We start from the raw sequence: 17337 nt of genomic DNA, 5'->3' as shown, positions 1-17337 counted from the left end.
GCTGCACAGGCTGCTGGCGCAGCACCACACCAGCCTCCTCGCTGTAAGAATCAGCTACTAGCTGCACAGGCCGCTGATAGGCCACAACAGCTGGCACTTGGGAGGCAGAGAATAGATGGTGGCCGGGCCAGTCAGAATTTTTACTACTGGTTCTCCGAAATATTCAACATTTCCGTTACCGGTTCTCCAGAACTGGTCAGAACCTGCTGAAACCCACCTCTGAGCTGATCCCAAATGGAAAGTGTTATCCCAAACACTGCAGCTTCCCTGTCCTAATGTTGGGGTTGTCTATCAAACCTGCTCAGGCCATTGGGTAGCAATAGCAATAGCACTTAGACTTATATACCGCTTCACAGTGCTTTACATCCCTCTCTAAGCGGTTTATAGAGTCAGCATTTTGCTCTCAACAATCTGGGTCCTCATTTTACCAATCTTGGAAGGATGGAAGGCTGAGTCAACTTTGAGTCGGTCAGGATCGAACTGCTGGCAGTCGGCAGAATTAGAATGTAATACTGCATCCTAACCACTTTGCCACCATGATAGGGTGGGGAATTCTACCTTACCACTGAGGACACATCTATCTTGACACTCTTTTCATTTATTTAATTTATTTAGCCAATTTCTATAGCCACCCATCTCAGCCAAGTGGCTTTTTCTGCTCCAACAACCCCACAAAGGGTTGAAGATAATCCACGACTGCAGGCTTAGGGTAACTTTTTTTGGCACAAAACATTCGGATGAAACTATTTATGGCTTAATATTTGTGTTTTATTTAATGAAACACGGACTCTCAAAAGACGCATTGTGAGATTTTTTTTTTTCCTTAAAGAACATCACATGACCATTAATATAATATTATGCTTTGGAACTTTTGAACATTGTGCTTGGCAGTCCCTGAACTTTTGAATAGGACATTTGGGAATACCTTGATGGTTTTAAAGAGAAGTCTCAATGTCCTGGTTGTTTTATTTATATTCTACCTTTCCATAGCATGTATGGCCAAGATGGAACCTCATCATTTCCCCTACAACATGAATTAAAGAGGTGTAGCTTCTCAGTCAGCTTTAAACTTGGTGCCTTGAAGATATGTAGGGGATACACCAGTGATGGGTTCACCCCGGATCGGTCAAATCGGTAGCGGCAGCGGCAGGAGGCTCCACCCACTCACCTGGACGCTTCTGCACATGCGCAAGCGTGCACGCACCCATGAGCGAACTGGTAGCGATGGGATTTGCTGACTGGGCTACACCTCCAGTCAGCCGTATGAACTGGATGTTCTAGGAATTGTAGTACAACCCTCTTAAGGACAGGAAGTTGGGAAAGGCACTTTATGATGGATAGGACTGTTGGAATAAATTAGAGATTACCAGAGCGGTAAATAGGTAGTCCTTGATTTATGACCATAACCAACCCCAAAATTTCCTTTGCTAAGCCGGGCAGTTGTTAAGTGAGTTTTGCCCCATTTTACAACCCTTTTTTGCCACAGTTGTTAAGCACATCACTGCAGTTGTTAAGTGAATCTGGTGGTCATTAAACAAATCTGGCTTCCCCCATTTACTTTGTTTGTTGGAAGCCAGCCGAAAAGGTTACAAATGGTGATCCCATGAGCCTGGGACAGGGCAACTGTTATAATACATGGCAGTTGCCAAGCGTCCAAATTCTGATCACGTGATCATGGGGATGCTGCAACGATCCTAAGCAGGGGTGGGTGCCACTTACCTTTACTACCGGTTCGCAATGGGAGCGTGCGCTCGCGCTCACTTTGATCGTCAGTGATGACGTCGGGGCGGGTGGGCGGAGCCTCCCACCGCCATTATTATTGGTTCGCAATGGGAGCGCACGCTTGCACTCGCTTCGATCATCAGTGATGACGTCGGGGTGGGTGGGCGGAGCCTCCCACCGCCATTACTACCGGTTTTCAAGAACCGGACCGAACCAGGAGCAACCCACCACTGATTCTAAGTGTAAAAACCAGTTATAAGTCACCTTTTTCCAGTGCTATTATAGCTTCCAACAGTCACAAAATGAACAGTGGGAAGTGGAAGATGTATGCATTTTAAAAGATGGGTTTCCCCTTGTGTCGAATTGTTGCTGTGGGAAGTCAAAACAAGCTTTTTGCAACCTAGGGGCATTTTACATTCTTCCTCTGCCCTTTGGCTCCTGGCTCACGTTCAAGAAGAGGCCTCAGCCCTGAATAGTCTCTGTATCATCTTCTTCAGACATCATTGTCTGATTGTGCAGCCTTAAGGATCCTGGACTCCTACGCCCAGTTGTACATGCTGCCTCTTTTGTTTCCTTTGTGTGAATTGCCAGGGTGTCTCTCTCTGTTTGATTTGGCATTCCACAGCGGCTTACTTGGAATTAATGGCCTCTCAACCAAGTGCCTTGAGAGTTGCCAGCAAATACTCTTAAAGAGGAGAAGATTATTTTATCATTCATATGATTCCTCCCTCCCTCCCTCCCTCCCTCCCTCCCTCTCTCTCTCTCCCTCCTTCCCTCTCTCCCCTTCCCTCCCTCCGCCTCCCTCCCTCCCCCCCTCCCTCCCCCTCCTTCCGTCCCTCTCTCTCTCTCTCTCTCTCTCTCTCTCACACACACACACACACTCACACATCACTCCTATCCTGCTGTCCTTCCCTCTCCCCCTTGCTCCCCTACTTTAAGTCACATGCAAAAAATGAAGTAATATCAGTTTTAGATCTTGGAATCACTCAAAAGAAAGGAGTGGTTTCTCCTGGCATCTGGTAACAACTTCCAGATGAATAGCAGAAGTAGCCTATTATTTGACTATTGATATAAGGAAGTTTCTGTCCTTATACGTACTGGTATAAACCAGGGGAGAAATCCAACAGGTTCGGACAGGTTCTGGAGAACCAGTAGCGGAAATTTTGAGTAGTTCAGAGAACCGGCAAATACCACCTTTGGCTGGCCCCAGAGTGGGGAGGGAATGGAGATTTTCCAATATCCTTCCCCCAGGAGTGGGGAGGGAATGGAGATTTTGCAGTATCCTTCCCCTGTCACACCCACCAAGTCACGCCCACCAAGCCACACCACGCCCACCAAGCCACGCCCACAGAACCGGTAGTAAAAAAAATTGGATTTCACCACTGGTATAAATTGTTTTGATGGTCTTCAAGATGCTGGCCATTCTTAGTGAGTTTTTTAAATGGCAAAGTAGTATAAACAGATTTAATTAAAAAAAAACAAAACTGTTGTGATGGGTAGTTTTGCCCATCACATAGTTGCCTAAAGAATAGAGAAAAATAAAGCAAAGCACACGAGGCCTTTGGCAGATTTATTGAACTTCAAATTCACTAGCTTCTCCTGCGTTTAGTTCTGCTGCCATTGAGACTTGTTTTTTTAAAAATAAGATGATCAGGCTTTTTTTGGTATGAGTCTCAGCTTCTGAATAATAGAATAACAGAGTTGGAAAGGTCCTTAGAGGTCTTCTAGTCCAACCCCCTGTTCAAGAAGCAGGAGACCCTGTACCAGTGTTTCCCAGCCTGTGGTCTGTTGACTCCTGGGGGGCAGCAATGTCATCACAAGGGGTCCGCGAAGGCTTGAAGAAATGTTATGATTTAAATCTTGAGTTAAGTCTTGGGCAGGGGTCGGCAGCCTTAAACACTCAGAGAGCCATTTGGACCCGTTTCCCACAGAAAAGAAAACACCGGGAGCCACAAAACTCTTCCCATGCCTGACTATTTCCTGAGCAGCCCCAAAACTAACATATATAGTTGAATTAAAGATTCTGTTTTCTTCTGAAACTTTTCTTTTCTTGGATTTATCCATGGTTGGCTTACTGGGGGTCAAAATGCTTAATAAATTGTGTGTCGGTAGGTGTCATGCATTGGCTGTTGTGATGCATATTTTGAGCAACAGGGAGCCACAGCAGAAGGATGAAAGAGCCACATGCTGCTCCAGAGCCGCGGGTTGCTGATCCCTGGTCTTGGGGGGGGGGTCCGTGGCCAAACTGGCCATGGTCTGTGTCGAGCTGTCAATCCGCTGCTAACGGAACTCGACACTGACGACCTGTGACTGCCAAAGTGGCGTGTGTGTGATCAAGAGGGGCGGCTGCGCAACACGGGTGTTGGTGATGGGTTTTGGGGTGCGGATAGGGCTATGATTACACGATGCTGGGTGAAGCGGGATCGCGAGGGTTGAAGGGATTGGGACCGAAGCTGTTGACAGATCCGTGTTGATGTCATCAAGAGACGCCAATGTGAGGTGGAGACGGAAGCTGACTTCTCAGCACGCTATTTAAACAATGCCTAGCGCTGATGCGGGAACTTTGACTTGATTGCTGTTAGCATATCGGTAGCAAGCTGTTGCTGTTAGCTGCAAATAAACCATCTTTGAACCACCACTTGAGCGTGTTTCCTTGTGGAATTGCCCTGGCAGCCCAGCGTTGCTGAGAGTCTGTGTCCACAAAAGGTATTTAAAGGGCGTCTATGGTGAAGAAAAGGTTGAGAACCACTGCCCTATTCCAATTCAGACAAATGGCTGTCCAGTCCAGAGGTGGTATTCAGCAGGTTCTGACCAGTTCTGGAGCAGAAATTTTGAGAAGTTCGGAGAACCGGTAAATACCACCTCTGACTGGCCCCGCCTCCATCTATTCTCTGCCTCCCGAGTCCCAGCTGATGGGGAGGAAATGGGGATTTTGCAGTAACCTTCTCCTGGAGTGAGGTGGGAATGGAGATTTTACAGTATCCTTCCCCTGCCATGCCCACCAAGCCACGCCCACCAAGCCATGCCACGCCCACCAAGCCACACCCACAGAACCAGTAGTAATAAAATTTGAATCCCACCACTAGTCCAGTCTCTTCATAAAAGCCCCCAATGATGAAGGACTATATTGTATAACATCTCCTGTGAGTAGAAATCGAAGATTGGGGCTATCTATGATGAAAATAAATCAAAATGTGGTTCAGCATGTTATATTTATTTACTATTTTATTTATTTATTTATTTATTATTTAAATTTCTATACCGCCCTTCTCCTTTCGGACTCAGGGCAGTGAACAGCCAAAAATAAAACATTTGTACACAAAAGTTAAAATAGTTTTAAAATAATTAAATAGAATTTGGCCCATAATTTAAAACATTTCAATTAAAATCAGTATCAAATTTTAAAACCAATATAAAATCAGGCCAGCCCGGCTAAATGAAAGAAATAGGTTTTAAGGGCCCGACGAAAAACTATATGAAATTTGCTCATGGTTTTTAAAGGCATAGAATCTATGAAGCCATTTACAAATCATGGACAAGCATGACGTGGCTTGGTGTGCTATCCTGAACAGAGTCACAGTCAACTGGTCAATGGATATTTTTTATCACTGGAGTGGCTAATGAACAGTCAAGAAAACCAGCACAGGCCGCAATGCATCCTATCTTCTTATGTTCTTAAAGGCAGCTTCAGGCAGTGCATCAGATCCATCTGTACTTGGCCCTGGAAGATCCTTCTCCGCAATGAGATGTTGGTGGCAGGGGTGGGTTCTAAATTTTTTCACTACTGGTTCTGTGGGCATGGCTTATTTTGTGGGTGTGGCTTGGAGGTGGGCGTGGCTAGCTGGTCAGTCATTTCTGGAAGGTTCTCACAGTTACGACCAGTCCTTGCACTTACGACCCGACTCATTTGTTTGCTTTTAACACTGATCAGCTGTAGGGCGGCTCTTTGAAGCCCCGTGGCAAGAGTTTAAACAGTTTTTTTCCCTCTAGTCATCAGCTGGGACTCAGGAGGCAGCAATAGATTGGGGATGGGACCAAATAAAAGGTAAGAATAACGTGGGGGGGTGGGAGGGCGGGGTGGGGGGGGGAGAACCGGTTCGGTGACGTCATATCGTCACCGCTACTGGCTCGGCCGAACCGGACCAAACCGGAGGAACCCACCACTGGTTGGTGGCCAGGTGACCACAGAGACTGTCTGTACTCAACCAGTCATGAAATAGAAGAACAATGGGATGTTCAAAGAAGCAGAATGGCATGATGCCGTCACTTTCAATCTGCCCTGCCTTTAGCATTTTCAATTGGTTTTTTTTTTTTTAATCTGTAGAGAATAAAAGGGGCTTTGATGGATAGAAACAAGCAACTACAAATAAGTTTAAAAAAACCACAAAAGTATTACCCTGTTTCCCCAAAAATAAGACATCCCCTGATTATTTATTTATTTATTTGTTCAACTTGTATGCCGCCTTTCTCTGAAGACTCAAGGCGGCTTACAATGCATTTAAAAACCATATATAAAAACATTAAACATTAAAACATTAAAAACAATTAAAACCCATTCACATCATTCATGGCCAGATCTCGCCAGATCGCAACAGCGAGATCAACGACCCCAGGCCTGCCGGAAAAGCCAGGTCTTCACCGCTTTTCGGAAGGCCAATAGGGTGGGGATGATCCGGATCTCAGAAGGTAACTGGTTCCAGAGAGCTGGGGCAGCCACAGAGAAGGCCCTCCCCCGCGGGCCTGCCAGCCGGCATTGTTTAGCTGACAGGACCTGGAGGAGACCAACTCTGTGGGATCTTACCAGTCACTGGGAGCTATGTGGTAGAAGGCGGTCTCGAAGATACCCTGGCTCTGAGCCATGTAGGGCTTTAAAGGTAATAACCAACACCTTGAATTGTGCCCGGAGACCAATAGGGAGCCAGTGAAGCTTGCGGAGAATTGGTGTAATGTGGGTGTACCTAGGTACACCCACGACAGCTTGCGTGGCTGCATTCTGGACCAACTGTAGTCTCCGAACACTTTTCAAGGGTAGCCCTATGTAGAGCGCGTTGCAATAATCTAACCGTGAGGTGACAAGGGCATGAGTGACTGTGAGGAGAGCCTCCTGATCCAAGTAGGGTCGCAATTGGTGCACCAGGAGAACCTGTGCAAAGGTCCCCTTAGCCATAGCTGACAGATGTTGCTCTAATCTTAGCTGTAAGTCTAGGAGGACACCCAAATTCCAAGCCCGTTCTGAGGGGAACAATTTCTCCCCCCCCCCCCCGAACCAAGGATGGACAATCAACATAGTCTTTAGGAGGCAATACCCACAGCCACTCGGTCTTGTCTGGGTTAAGTCTGGTCATGTGACTGAACTTTGGGTGCTTGGCAATATGGCTGTGTTTATAACTGTTTGCAGCATCCCACAGTCACATGACAGTATTTCACAACACTTTCATCCCAAATTGGCATTTCTAATTTTCAGCAAAACAGCACCCATAACAAACCATTGCTATGTTTAATGTGGTGATTTGCTTAACAACCATCACAAGAAGGGTTGTACGAATCAGATCAGTCATGTGGTAAAGGTTCCCTCGCACATGCGTGCTAGTTGTTTCCGGCTTTAGGGGGCGGTGCTCATCTCCATTTTAAAGCCGAAGAGCCAGCGTTGTCTGAAGATGTTCCGTGGTCATGTGGCTGGCATGACTAAAGGCGCATGGAATGCTGTTACCTTCCCACCAAAGGTGGTCCCTATTTTTCTATTTGCATTTTTTATGTGCTTTCGAACTGCTAGGTTGGCAGAAGCTGGGATACGTAACGGGAGTTTACCCTATTATGCACTAGGGATTCGAACTGCTGAACTGCCGACCTTTTGATCGACAAACTCAGCATCTTAGCCACTGAGCCATCGTGTCCCCTTATCTACATCTACATCTACATCTACATCTACATCTACATCTACATCTACATCTACATCTACATCTACATCTACATCTACATCTGATCTGATACACACACATACACTGCCCATTTCACTGTTCTGTTTTAGGACTGTCATGACTTATGACCATGATGGGCAGGCTCCATTACAGTCGTAAGTCAAAGATTACCTATAAGCATCTATTGAAGTGAACTGCAGCTCATGAAAATGTATGCCTTTGAATGCAATTGGTTAGTTGGGAAAGGTGCCACTAGATTTCTTCTGATATTTTGCTATCCTAAACTAACAGGATCGACCTCTAGCAAAGGAAGTCCATTGCACCTTGGCTGCCTCCAATTGGTCACAGAGAGAGCTTAACCTCTCTGAGGTGGCTCTGATTCTGTGACTATCCTGTGTGGGCAAATGCTTTCCAATTCAACAAGCCTCTACTTATATTCTACAGTTCTTCCAGGAATGTTCTAGTGATATTCTTGGTCTCATTCATCCCCCTTGTCTGTTATCTTCACCTTATTGTATTTCCCTCACTGTTACAAGCAGAGTCCTTCTTTTTTTTAGTTCATCACCTGTTTGCACCACATGCCCAAATGTATGTATGTTTGCTGATCACTGCCTCAAGAGCAGTCAGTCTTTATTTGTTCAAGGACTGGCCAGCAGTTCATGATATTCTTAGAAACCGTTTCCAAATCCATAATTCACAACTATTTATTTTCTTTCTTTTGTTCTTTCTCAGTGTCTTGCTTTCACAGCCATACATTTCCACTAAGTAAGTCTTGCTTTAATTATTCCTATCTTTGTTGGTAGTCTGATCCTTGATGGTCTTCTTTATTTATTTACTTTATATATAAAATTTCCATTTCACCCACAAATAGACTCTAAGGTTTAGACTCTTATCTAAGTTTACCTCCTATAGATCCATCTCCTGACTTATCTAGCATGCTGTCTATTTTTATCCATTCTTGAGCTCAATAAAGTCATCAGTTTTGCATTTATTAAGTACACAGATTGGCATTACCTTTGTCTTTTTTTAATATTTAAAAAATATTTTAAAAATATTTTAAAAATATCATTTCGTTTTCCATTTTTTGCTTTTCTAATGAGCTCTTTTGAGCCTGATACATTTTCATCTGTCAAAGAATTATCTTCTCCATATTGAGATTTGTAACTTTAAGTGTCCAGTTTTTATGTCAGCTGCTATTTCTTCTGATACTGCAACTTGTGATGTATATTTCCTGTGCAAGTTAAACAGATATGAGGTCAATGTGCATTTTTGACCCTTTTTTAATCTGAATGGTTCTATTCCTCCAAACTTCATTCTTACAGAAGGTTTTGTTTCTCTGTGAAATCTTCCTCACTAGAATAATCGGATATTTAGGTATGCTTAGGATAGATTCTTCTGCCAACCTAGCAGAAAGCACATAAAAAAAATGCAAGTAGTAAAATAGAGACCACCTTTGGTGGGAAGGTAACAGGGTTCCGTGCACCTTTGGCGTTTAGTCATGGCGGCCACATGACCACAGAGATGTCTTCAGACAGCGCTGGCTCTTCGGCTTTGAAACAGAGATGAGCACCGCCCCATAGAGTTGGGAACGACTAGCACATATATGCGAGGGGAACCTTTACCTTTACCTTTTAGGATAGATTGGGAAGCCAAAAAAAAAAAAAATCATTCTGGAAGGTGACAGTGGCAAATCTGTGACAAGCCAAAAAACAAGTCCCAAAGTCCCAAGGAGATTTGACCATTACTAATGCATGACTGTTGTTTCTTGAGGCAGTAAAACAAAGACATTAAAAATGATATCACAAGTTATTTCAGTGTTTTGGGTTTCTATACATGCCCTTGTTTATTGGGTCATTGATTTCAGTGGAGAAAAACAAAGGAGAAAATTATATGGCATACCAAGGGAAGATACAGTAGGTGCGTCAAATAAAGACACAAGAAACACCACAAGAGCTGTGGTGGCGCAGTGGTTAGAATGCAGTATTGCCAGTTCAATCCTAACCAACTCAATGTTCACTCAGCCTTCCAATGTGGGAAACTCCCCTCCCCCACAAAGAATGAAATATTTTGGGGAATATTAAAAAGGCAGGACAGAATATTTCCCCTAAAGGAGAAATGAAGAAGAAAAACTTAAGGGAGGCAGAAACCAGCCCCCATTTCCCTGCCCCAAGCAGAAAATGAGGAGGCCAGCTTTCAGAAATGCAGATTTGGTAATCCATTCAGAAAGCCTGGGTCAAGACAGAAACTCAGATAAGCAACAAACAAAAAGTTGACAAAATTACCTCAGACAAACACCAAGGATTTGCATTTCCCTTTTGCCTATAGAGCCAGCCATGACTTCTACATGACCCCATAGGAATCCAGAAGGTATAAAAACCCACCCACTCTAAACTCCATTTTGTCAGCTGCACCAGGACCACAAGCCCTGATGGTTCTGTTCATCAATAAATGGACCTTCTTTCCAATCAGCCTCCAGCCTTGTGCTGTTTCCAGAGTCTTTCTCCCAGCTTGGAACTGAACCAGATGGATTTTCCTTCCAACACCATCTTTCTGAGGTCGGTAAAATGAGGACCTGGATTGTTGGGGGCAATATGCTGAATCTGTAAACCACTTAGAGAGGGCTGAAAAGCATTATGAAGCGGTATATAAGTCTAAGGGCTATTGCTATTCTTCATCCAGGTCTCTCAAAAATTCGGCAGATAGCGCCCGCAGCAAAGATTATACAATGAACAGAAGCATACTAGGACAGACTATGGACTGCTATAAGCAACATTACACCCAGCAGTTACAAGAATCTCTCATTCTCATTTATCTGGATAAATAGGCTCAGGTGCAAACAAATAACAAGAGAAAAAAAGAATGAATGTATTTTTGTATTTTTAATTTGCAAAAATGCATTTTGCATCTATGTAAATACATTTTGCATTTTTAATCCAATATATCTAGAGGGTGTCAGGCTGGAAAAAGGTAAGAGAGCCTGATTTTAATATGTGCACTGTAAATTAGGGTTGCCAGGTCTGCTTCCAAAAAATAGCAAACAAGGGGGGGGGGGGTAAGTAGTAAAAAAAAATAAAAAAATTTTACAATTAAATTATATATGTTCTTACAAACAATTTACAGTAGGCCGTCGTATTTGTTCTGTCAGTTTCGTTGTTGGTAATCCATGCAAAAGTAGCTTCCCAGTCTTTGGTGTATTTGCACACTCCTCTCTTTCGTTTTAAAGAATTCGAAATCTCGCCGCTGTCACTCTCATCACTCGACACCATTTTAGGTCAGTCGACACAAGCTACAATACATTTTAAAAATGTGAACTGTACATAATTTTATAATATATTTTTATTTTAATCTCATCATTAATTTTTTCGGAGAATCGAGTTCAATGGATATTCGATCTTTGTCTCATTCTCTTTGTCTTTATGAAAAAAAAAGACAAAATGTGATTCTCCTATCCTTATTCTCTTAGACTGTACAGCTTTAGATTACGTACCATTTCATCATAAAGCTTTTGAATAAAAAAAATGTCCACTATTTTGTGAAAAAAAAATAGTGAACATAATGTGAAAAAAGCGGACTGTCCGCTCAAATAGTGGACACCTGGCAACTCTATAAAATCTGTTTTTGGAATTCTGATTGTTCACCACAATCTAGTTTTGTTTTGGCTAATAGAGCCCAGCAAAAAATTTGGGAGAACTCCTTTGCCATTTTGGTGTTATTGCTTTACATCCAAAGAACATTTTGTGCATCTACCTATAGAAGGAGGGCAAGGTCATTTCCCTTCCTGATTCTTAATGTTGTTGTTTTTTTCTTCCAGGCCTCTAACCCTGGCTTCACTGGGGAAAGTGTAATCAACATAAATCATTATGCTACCAAGAAAAGTATGGCAGAGAGCATGCTGGACGTGGCCCTCTTTATGGCTAATGCTGCACAGCTGAAGGCAGTCCTGGAACAGGGACCTTCATTCCATTATTATGTGGCTCTGATAGTTCTCATCAGTGTGTCCCTCTTCTTCCAGATGACCATTGGGATTCTCCTTATTGTGATGGGTAAGATGGGTTTTTTTTTTTTTTGCAGGCCTTTAATTCAGGGGTGAAATGCTCCTGCATCAGACCAGATCTCCCGATCTGGTAGCGATCTTGGCTGGTGGTTTGGTGATCCGGTAGCGATGGTGGAGCAAAGCTCCACCCACCCGCCCCAGTGTCATTACTTCCTGGTTTTAACCAGGAAGTAATGTATATTTTTACCTTCTGCACATGCAGAGAAGGTTTTGCGCATGTGCAGAAGGTCTGCATGTGCATGTGACATGCATGCAAGCGCAAGCAAAGCAAGCACGCATGCACGGCGCGTGCGTTTCCAAACCGGTAAGGAAGGTAAGTAGATTTCACCCTTGCTTTAATTTCATGGATGGTATAAAGAGAGCTTTCCTGTTCTTCATTTCAAACTGTAGTTGAATTGTTTGAATCATTTACAGGAGTAGCTACTGTATGTAAACAGTCCCAAAATGCAAATGCCTAAACTAGCCCTTAGAATTACTCAACACCAGCCTTTTCCGATGTGGCGCCCTTCAGAAATGCTAATATTGCTTACTGATTTGTGACCTCAGTTTCCACCTGGTTAACAGCCAGACTGCAACTTTTTTTGGTGAGTAAAGATTGTGGAAAGCACACTTAGAAGAACTAATGGTTGAGAAAACTGGTTGGCAGATGATTTCTCTGACCTATGGGCAGTGGTGGGTTTCTACTGGTTCGCCACGGTTCGAATGAACCAGTAGTGGCGGTGGCAGGAGGCTCCGCCCACCCACCCAGACATCATCACAGACACTCTGCGCATGTGCAGAAGGTTCTGTGCATGCGCAGAAGTGCCGCACGTCAGCAAAGCAAGCTTGTGCATGTCTGCACTTTCCCGAATCTGAACCTGTAGCAAAGGTAAGTGGAACCCACTACTGCCTACGGCTCACTTTGTCATCTTTCAAACATTTGTTTTATTTATGTATTGGCCTTTATTGAACTAGTCAGACAAACCATAGCAAAAAAAAAAAAAAAAGAAAGAAAGAAAGATGGGAGAAAGGAGCAAAGCTACGACAGGGAAAATTATATCTGTAAGGGATTCTCCTATATGTATATATGAACATTTTAATATCGGTTTCAATGAAGGATGTTCTATTTCCTTGTAACCATCCATATATAATCTATGTCTATAAGCAACGTGTTCATAAACTGCAAGTAACTTCAACTCTTCAGTCCATTCAGTGATATCATCCTACTGTTGAAAGACTTAATAAGAAAGGCCATGGGAAATTAATTTTTGTTGCCCAGCCATCAGTTTTGTATAATGGGAGGTCATTCAAAAGAATATAAAAGCCCAAATATAATTTTTTTTCTCAAAGAAAAAAAATAATATATGTAATTACTTTTTCCTAGAATATAATAATTTTAGGGCATTGAAAGTACAGGCAGTATTTGAATTACAACCACAATTGAGCCCAAAATTTCTGCTGCTGAGTAAGACTAAGTAAGTAAGTAAATAAGACTGAGTAAGATTAAGTGAGTTTTGCCCCATTTTACGACCTTTTTTGCCACAGCTCTTAAGTGAATCACTGCAGTTGATAAGTTAGTAACCCAGTTGTTAAGTGAATCTGGCTTCCTCATTGACTTTGCTTGTGAGGAGATCACAAAAGGTGACAATATGCCCCTAGGTCACTGCAACGGTCATAAATATGAACCAGTTGCCAAGCGTCTGAATTTTGATCACATGATCATGGGGAGGTTGCAAAGGTCGTAACTTACTGTAGTATTAGAATTTTTTATTGGCCAAGTGTGATTGGACACACAAGGAATTTGTCTTGGTGCATATGCTCTCAATGTACATAAAAGAAAAGATACATTCGTCAAGAATTATAAGGTACAATACTTAATGTTAGTCATAGGGTACAAATAAGCAATCAGGAAACAATATCAATATAAATAAGGATACAAGCAACAAAGATACAGTCAATACAGTCATAAGTGGAAGGAAATGGTAGTGGGAACAATGAGAAGATTAATAATAGTGCAGACTTAATAAATAGTTTGACAGTGTTGAGGGAATTATTTGTTTAGCATATCAATACAAATAATAGTTGGTTAAATAAACTGTAATCTGAGAACTACTAAAATTTTTGACACTGATTGTCCTATTCCATCTTTAAAACTCGCGCAATTTAAGATCCAAGGGATTTATCAATAGTGAGTTTGCTGCCTCCCCAGTCCCTGTTGGACTACAATTACTATCAGTCCTTGTCTATACTAGCTGGAGTTGATGAGAAGCGAAGCCTTAAACAATACTAAGCTTGGAAGCCTGCAATTAACCAGGTCACGGGGAGCAATCCAATTTCCATCACAGTGCTCTTGATGGGGAGACTTTGATACTTGCTGTCAGTAGCCATGAAAACACGGATGTGTTTGTTGCAGGTTGCAGCCGAAGCTGCCTACACACCATCCTGCATCGACCCCGTTTCTTAAGTAAATCCACCACCCTGGTGGTTTTTTCCCTTCCCTTTGTAATCGCTCTAGTCTAGTTCTTTGAATCTCTGTGGTTACATATAGAGGAAGCAGTCTCCGCAACTGTCTGGGTTGGTCCTCCATGCTCCTTCCCCTTGCCCCCACCCCCTCCACCCCTGCCCCCCTCATGCCCTTGCATGATAAAAGCAGCCAGTCTTTCTCTCCTTATGTGTTTGGCATTGAAAGGAATGACAGGGTCATGAACTTGAGCTCCATACAGCTGCAGTCCTGCTGTATCAATAGAAACTCTCTTCTATATATAGAGGCTGATTGTTAGCATTCCCAACATGCATGGATCTTCCTGCACCCCTTGGCTTTCAGCTTCTTAAAAAACTCTGACCAAGGGTGGGGGGTCCAAAAAGTGACTCATATATATATTTTTTTCCAATGGGTCAAGTGTCATCCAATCCGTTCTTAAAAAGCAATCAGGCCCCTTTGGATGGAGAGTTGCATTTGGTTTTCAGTTAAACAAACTTCGTTGAAAATCGCTAGCTGGTTGGGCAGCTCACCAAGCGCCAAGACGCCTTTTGCTATTGGTTCCACATGTCATTTGCATGACAGCAAATCCTGCTCCTTGGGGGGGGGGAGGGAGAAGTAATCAGGAAGGGCCACATGTTTCCTGTCACCTGTTCTCCATATGCACGTTTTATTTTAAGAGTGGTGTAAACTTATATTACATCAAGGAAATGTATTGTTTTTGCATTCTCCTCTTTGCTAAGCAATGAGAAATTCAAGGAGGAGAGAGAACTGGGGATGAAGTCTGCTTCTGAAATATTCGATTTAGCTATAAATATGCAAGTCAAGACAAGCAACCATAACTAATCGAAGCCCTGTTTCTCAGCTTTTCCATCTCACTGTTTTGTAGACCGGGGGGAAAAAATAATCACATATACCCTGTTTCTCCGAAAATAAGACCCAACTGGAAAATAAGCCCTAGCGTGAGTTTTCAGGATGCTCATAATATAAACCCTACCCAAAAAATAAGCCCCAGTTAAGATCGTCAGCAGATGGAGGTGTTTAGTACTATATCTCTCCCAAAATAAGACCTAACAGGAAAATAAGCCATAATCTGTCTTTTGGAGCAAAAATTAATATAAGACCCGGTCTTATTTTGGGGGAAACATGGTAGGATTGGGAAAGACAACATGCTTCATTGCCCTGACTTTTTTGGGAGAAAAATCAAATAAGACCATCTTAATACTCAAGAAATCATAAAATAATTCAATGCATTTTTGTGATTTTTAGTGTTTTTTGAGTCTTGGGAAAAGGCACCTGTAATTGAAAGGAGGGAGGGGTCAAGAAAACAAAGTACCTCTGTGTGAAATTTTGACCAGATTGGATTTAATGCTTATAGTTCGACTGAATCTGAATGATGTGGCAAAACAGCAGCTCCTGGACTTGCTCAACAATGTTACCACGGTCCTCGTTTTCATCACAGTCATTATCAACATCTTCATTACAGCCTTTGGGGTGCAGAAGACAGGGCTGTATCCAAACACTTATGGACGAAGGTTCTACTGACTCTTGAAGGGGTAAGAAGGGGATGGAATTCCTACCTAGCTCTTCGTTTGACTAGGTTGACATTTCTTGGTGGACCCATTTTTCTTCCCATGCTTTCAGCTTTTAGCTGTCTGGTTAGCTACTTGAGGAAAAGTAACTTGGTAAAGTGTTACCAATTGGGAGAATGGACAGAGAAATGTTAAGATGGATAAAAAAGTAGAAGGTAGTGTGTAGTGTGTAGTGTTCTGAAGGGAACAGTTTAGTGTGTAGTGTTCTGAGGGAAAGTGTGTAGTGTTCTGAGGGGAAAGTGTGTAGTGTTCTGAGAGGAAAGTGTGTAGTGTTCTGAGGGGAAAGTGTGTAGTATTCTGAGAGGAAAGTGTGTAGTGTTCTGAGGGGAAATTGTGTAGTGTTCTGAGGAAAAGTATGTAGTGTTCTGAGGGGAAAGTGTGTAGAGTTCTGAGGGGAAAGTGTGTAGTGTTCTGAGAGGAAAGTGTGTAGTGTTCTGAGGGGAAAGTATGTAGTATTCTGAGAGGAAAGTGTGTAGTGTTCTGAGGGGAAATTGTGTAGTGTTCTGAGGGAAAGTGTGTAGTGTTCTGAGGGGAAAGTGTGTAGTGTTCTGAGGGGAAAGTGTGTAATCACACTGAGAGGAAAGGATGCCAAAAGAAGCAAAAAGGGCTTTGTATTTGAGATCAGGGGGTTACATAAAAGCAGTGTGTATGCTAAAAGAACTCAAGAATAAACGAGGACTGAATGAATTGAGACTGAATATAAAAGCAAGTGACCATCCCAAAGAAGCACATTAAGATAGTTTGGTCATGTGGAGAGAATGAATATGAACTGAGTTGGAAAAGAAATGCTTGAAAGACGAGTGAATGAGTTGAGAGGAAGAAGAAGATTGGGAAACTTGTGGTTGGAGGGAGCTAATGACATCCACAAAAGAGAGAAGTTAAGAGTTGAAACAACAAAAAAGACATATGAATCAGAATTGATTGTCATTGAACCAAAGACGTTTTATAAAGATAGAGAGAACAATGTCGGTGTAAAATAGATTTAGCCAGTGGTGAAATGTAAAATTTGTTACTACCGGTTCTGTGGGCATGGCTTGGTGGGGGGGATGGGTAATATGACTGAGTGGGCGTGGCCAACTTTTTTTTTTTTTTTTTTTTTTTACTTTTAAAAGCATTTTTTCTACAACCTCTTCGGCTGAAAAAAGCTAAAAAATGCTTTTAAAGCCTCTGATGATCCCAGCTTACTTGCCTGATCGGCAGAGGCTTTCTTTTTTTTTAAAAGCCTCTGACGATCCCAGCTGATTGCCTGATTAGCAAAACATTTTTTCTATAACCTCTTCAGCCGAGGCTTTTTTTCAGAGGCTTTTTTTTTTACTTTTAAAAGCATTTTTTCAGCCAAAGAGGTTGTGAAAAAATGCTTTTAAAAATTAAAAAAAAAGCCTCTGATGATCGCGCAGCTCAGCTGGGCAATGGGGCGGGGAGGCAAGGATATTTGCTACCGGTTCTCTGAACCACCCGCCTCCATCGCTATCTGATCGGGCAATCCGGTCCGAACTGGGAGCATTTCTCCCCTGGATTTAGCCATGTTTCCTTTTCTTTTTTTCTTACCTCATGTCTAATATACTTTGTGCGGTATTTCTAATTCTTTGTTCT

At 42.6% G+C, this 17337-nt stretch overlaps 1 protein-coding gene across 2 annotated transcripts in view; it reads left to right on the top strand.

Moving 5' to 3' along the window:
* Positions 1–15697, top strand: part of NINJ2 (ninjurin 2) — a 79152-nt gene extending 63455 nt beyond the window's left edge. For both annotated transcript variants that reach the window (XM_070947572.1, XM_070947573.1), the window contains exons 2-3: positions 11452–11683; positions 15531–15697. In XM_070947572.1, the coding sequence (XP_070803673.1) occupies positions 11452–11683; positions 15531–15697 (399 nt within the window). The remainder of the gene's footprint in view (positions 1–11451; positions 11684–15530) is intronic.
* Positions 15698–17337: the final 1640 nt, after the last annotated feature.

The sequence above is a fragment of the Pituophis catenifer genome, unplaced genomic scaffold (genome assembly GCF_029215685.1).
Source record: "Pituophis catenifer annectens isolate HBS135680 unplaced genomic scaffold, rPitCat1.0.hap2 SCAF_7, whole genome shotgun sequence".
Classification (NCBI taxonomy): domain Eukaryota; kingdom Metazoa; phylum Chordata; class Lepidosauria; order Squamata; family Colubridae; genus Pituophis; species Pituophis catenifer.
Note: the sequence above shows the minus strand (reverse complement) of the source record. Positions and strands in the feature narration are given on the sequence as shown.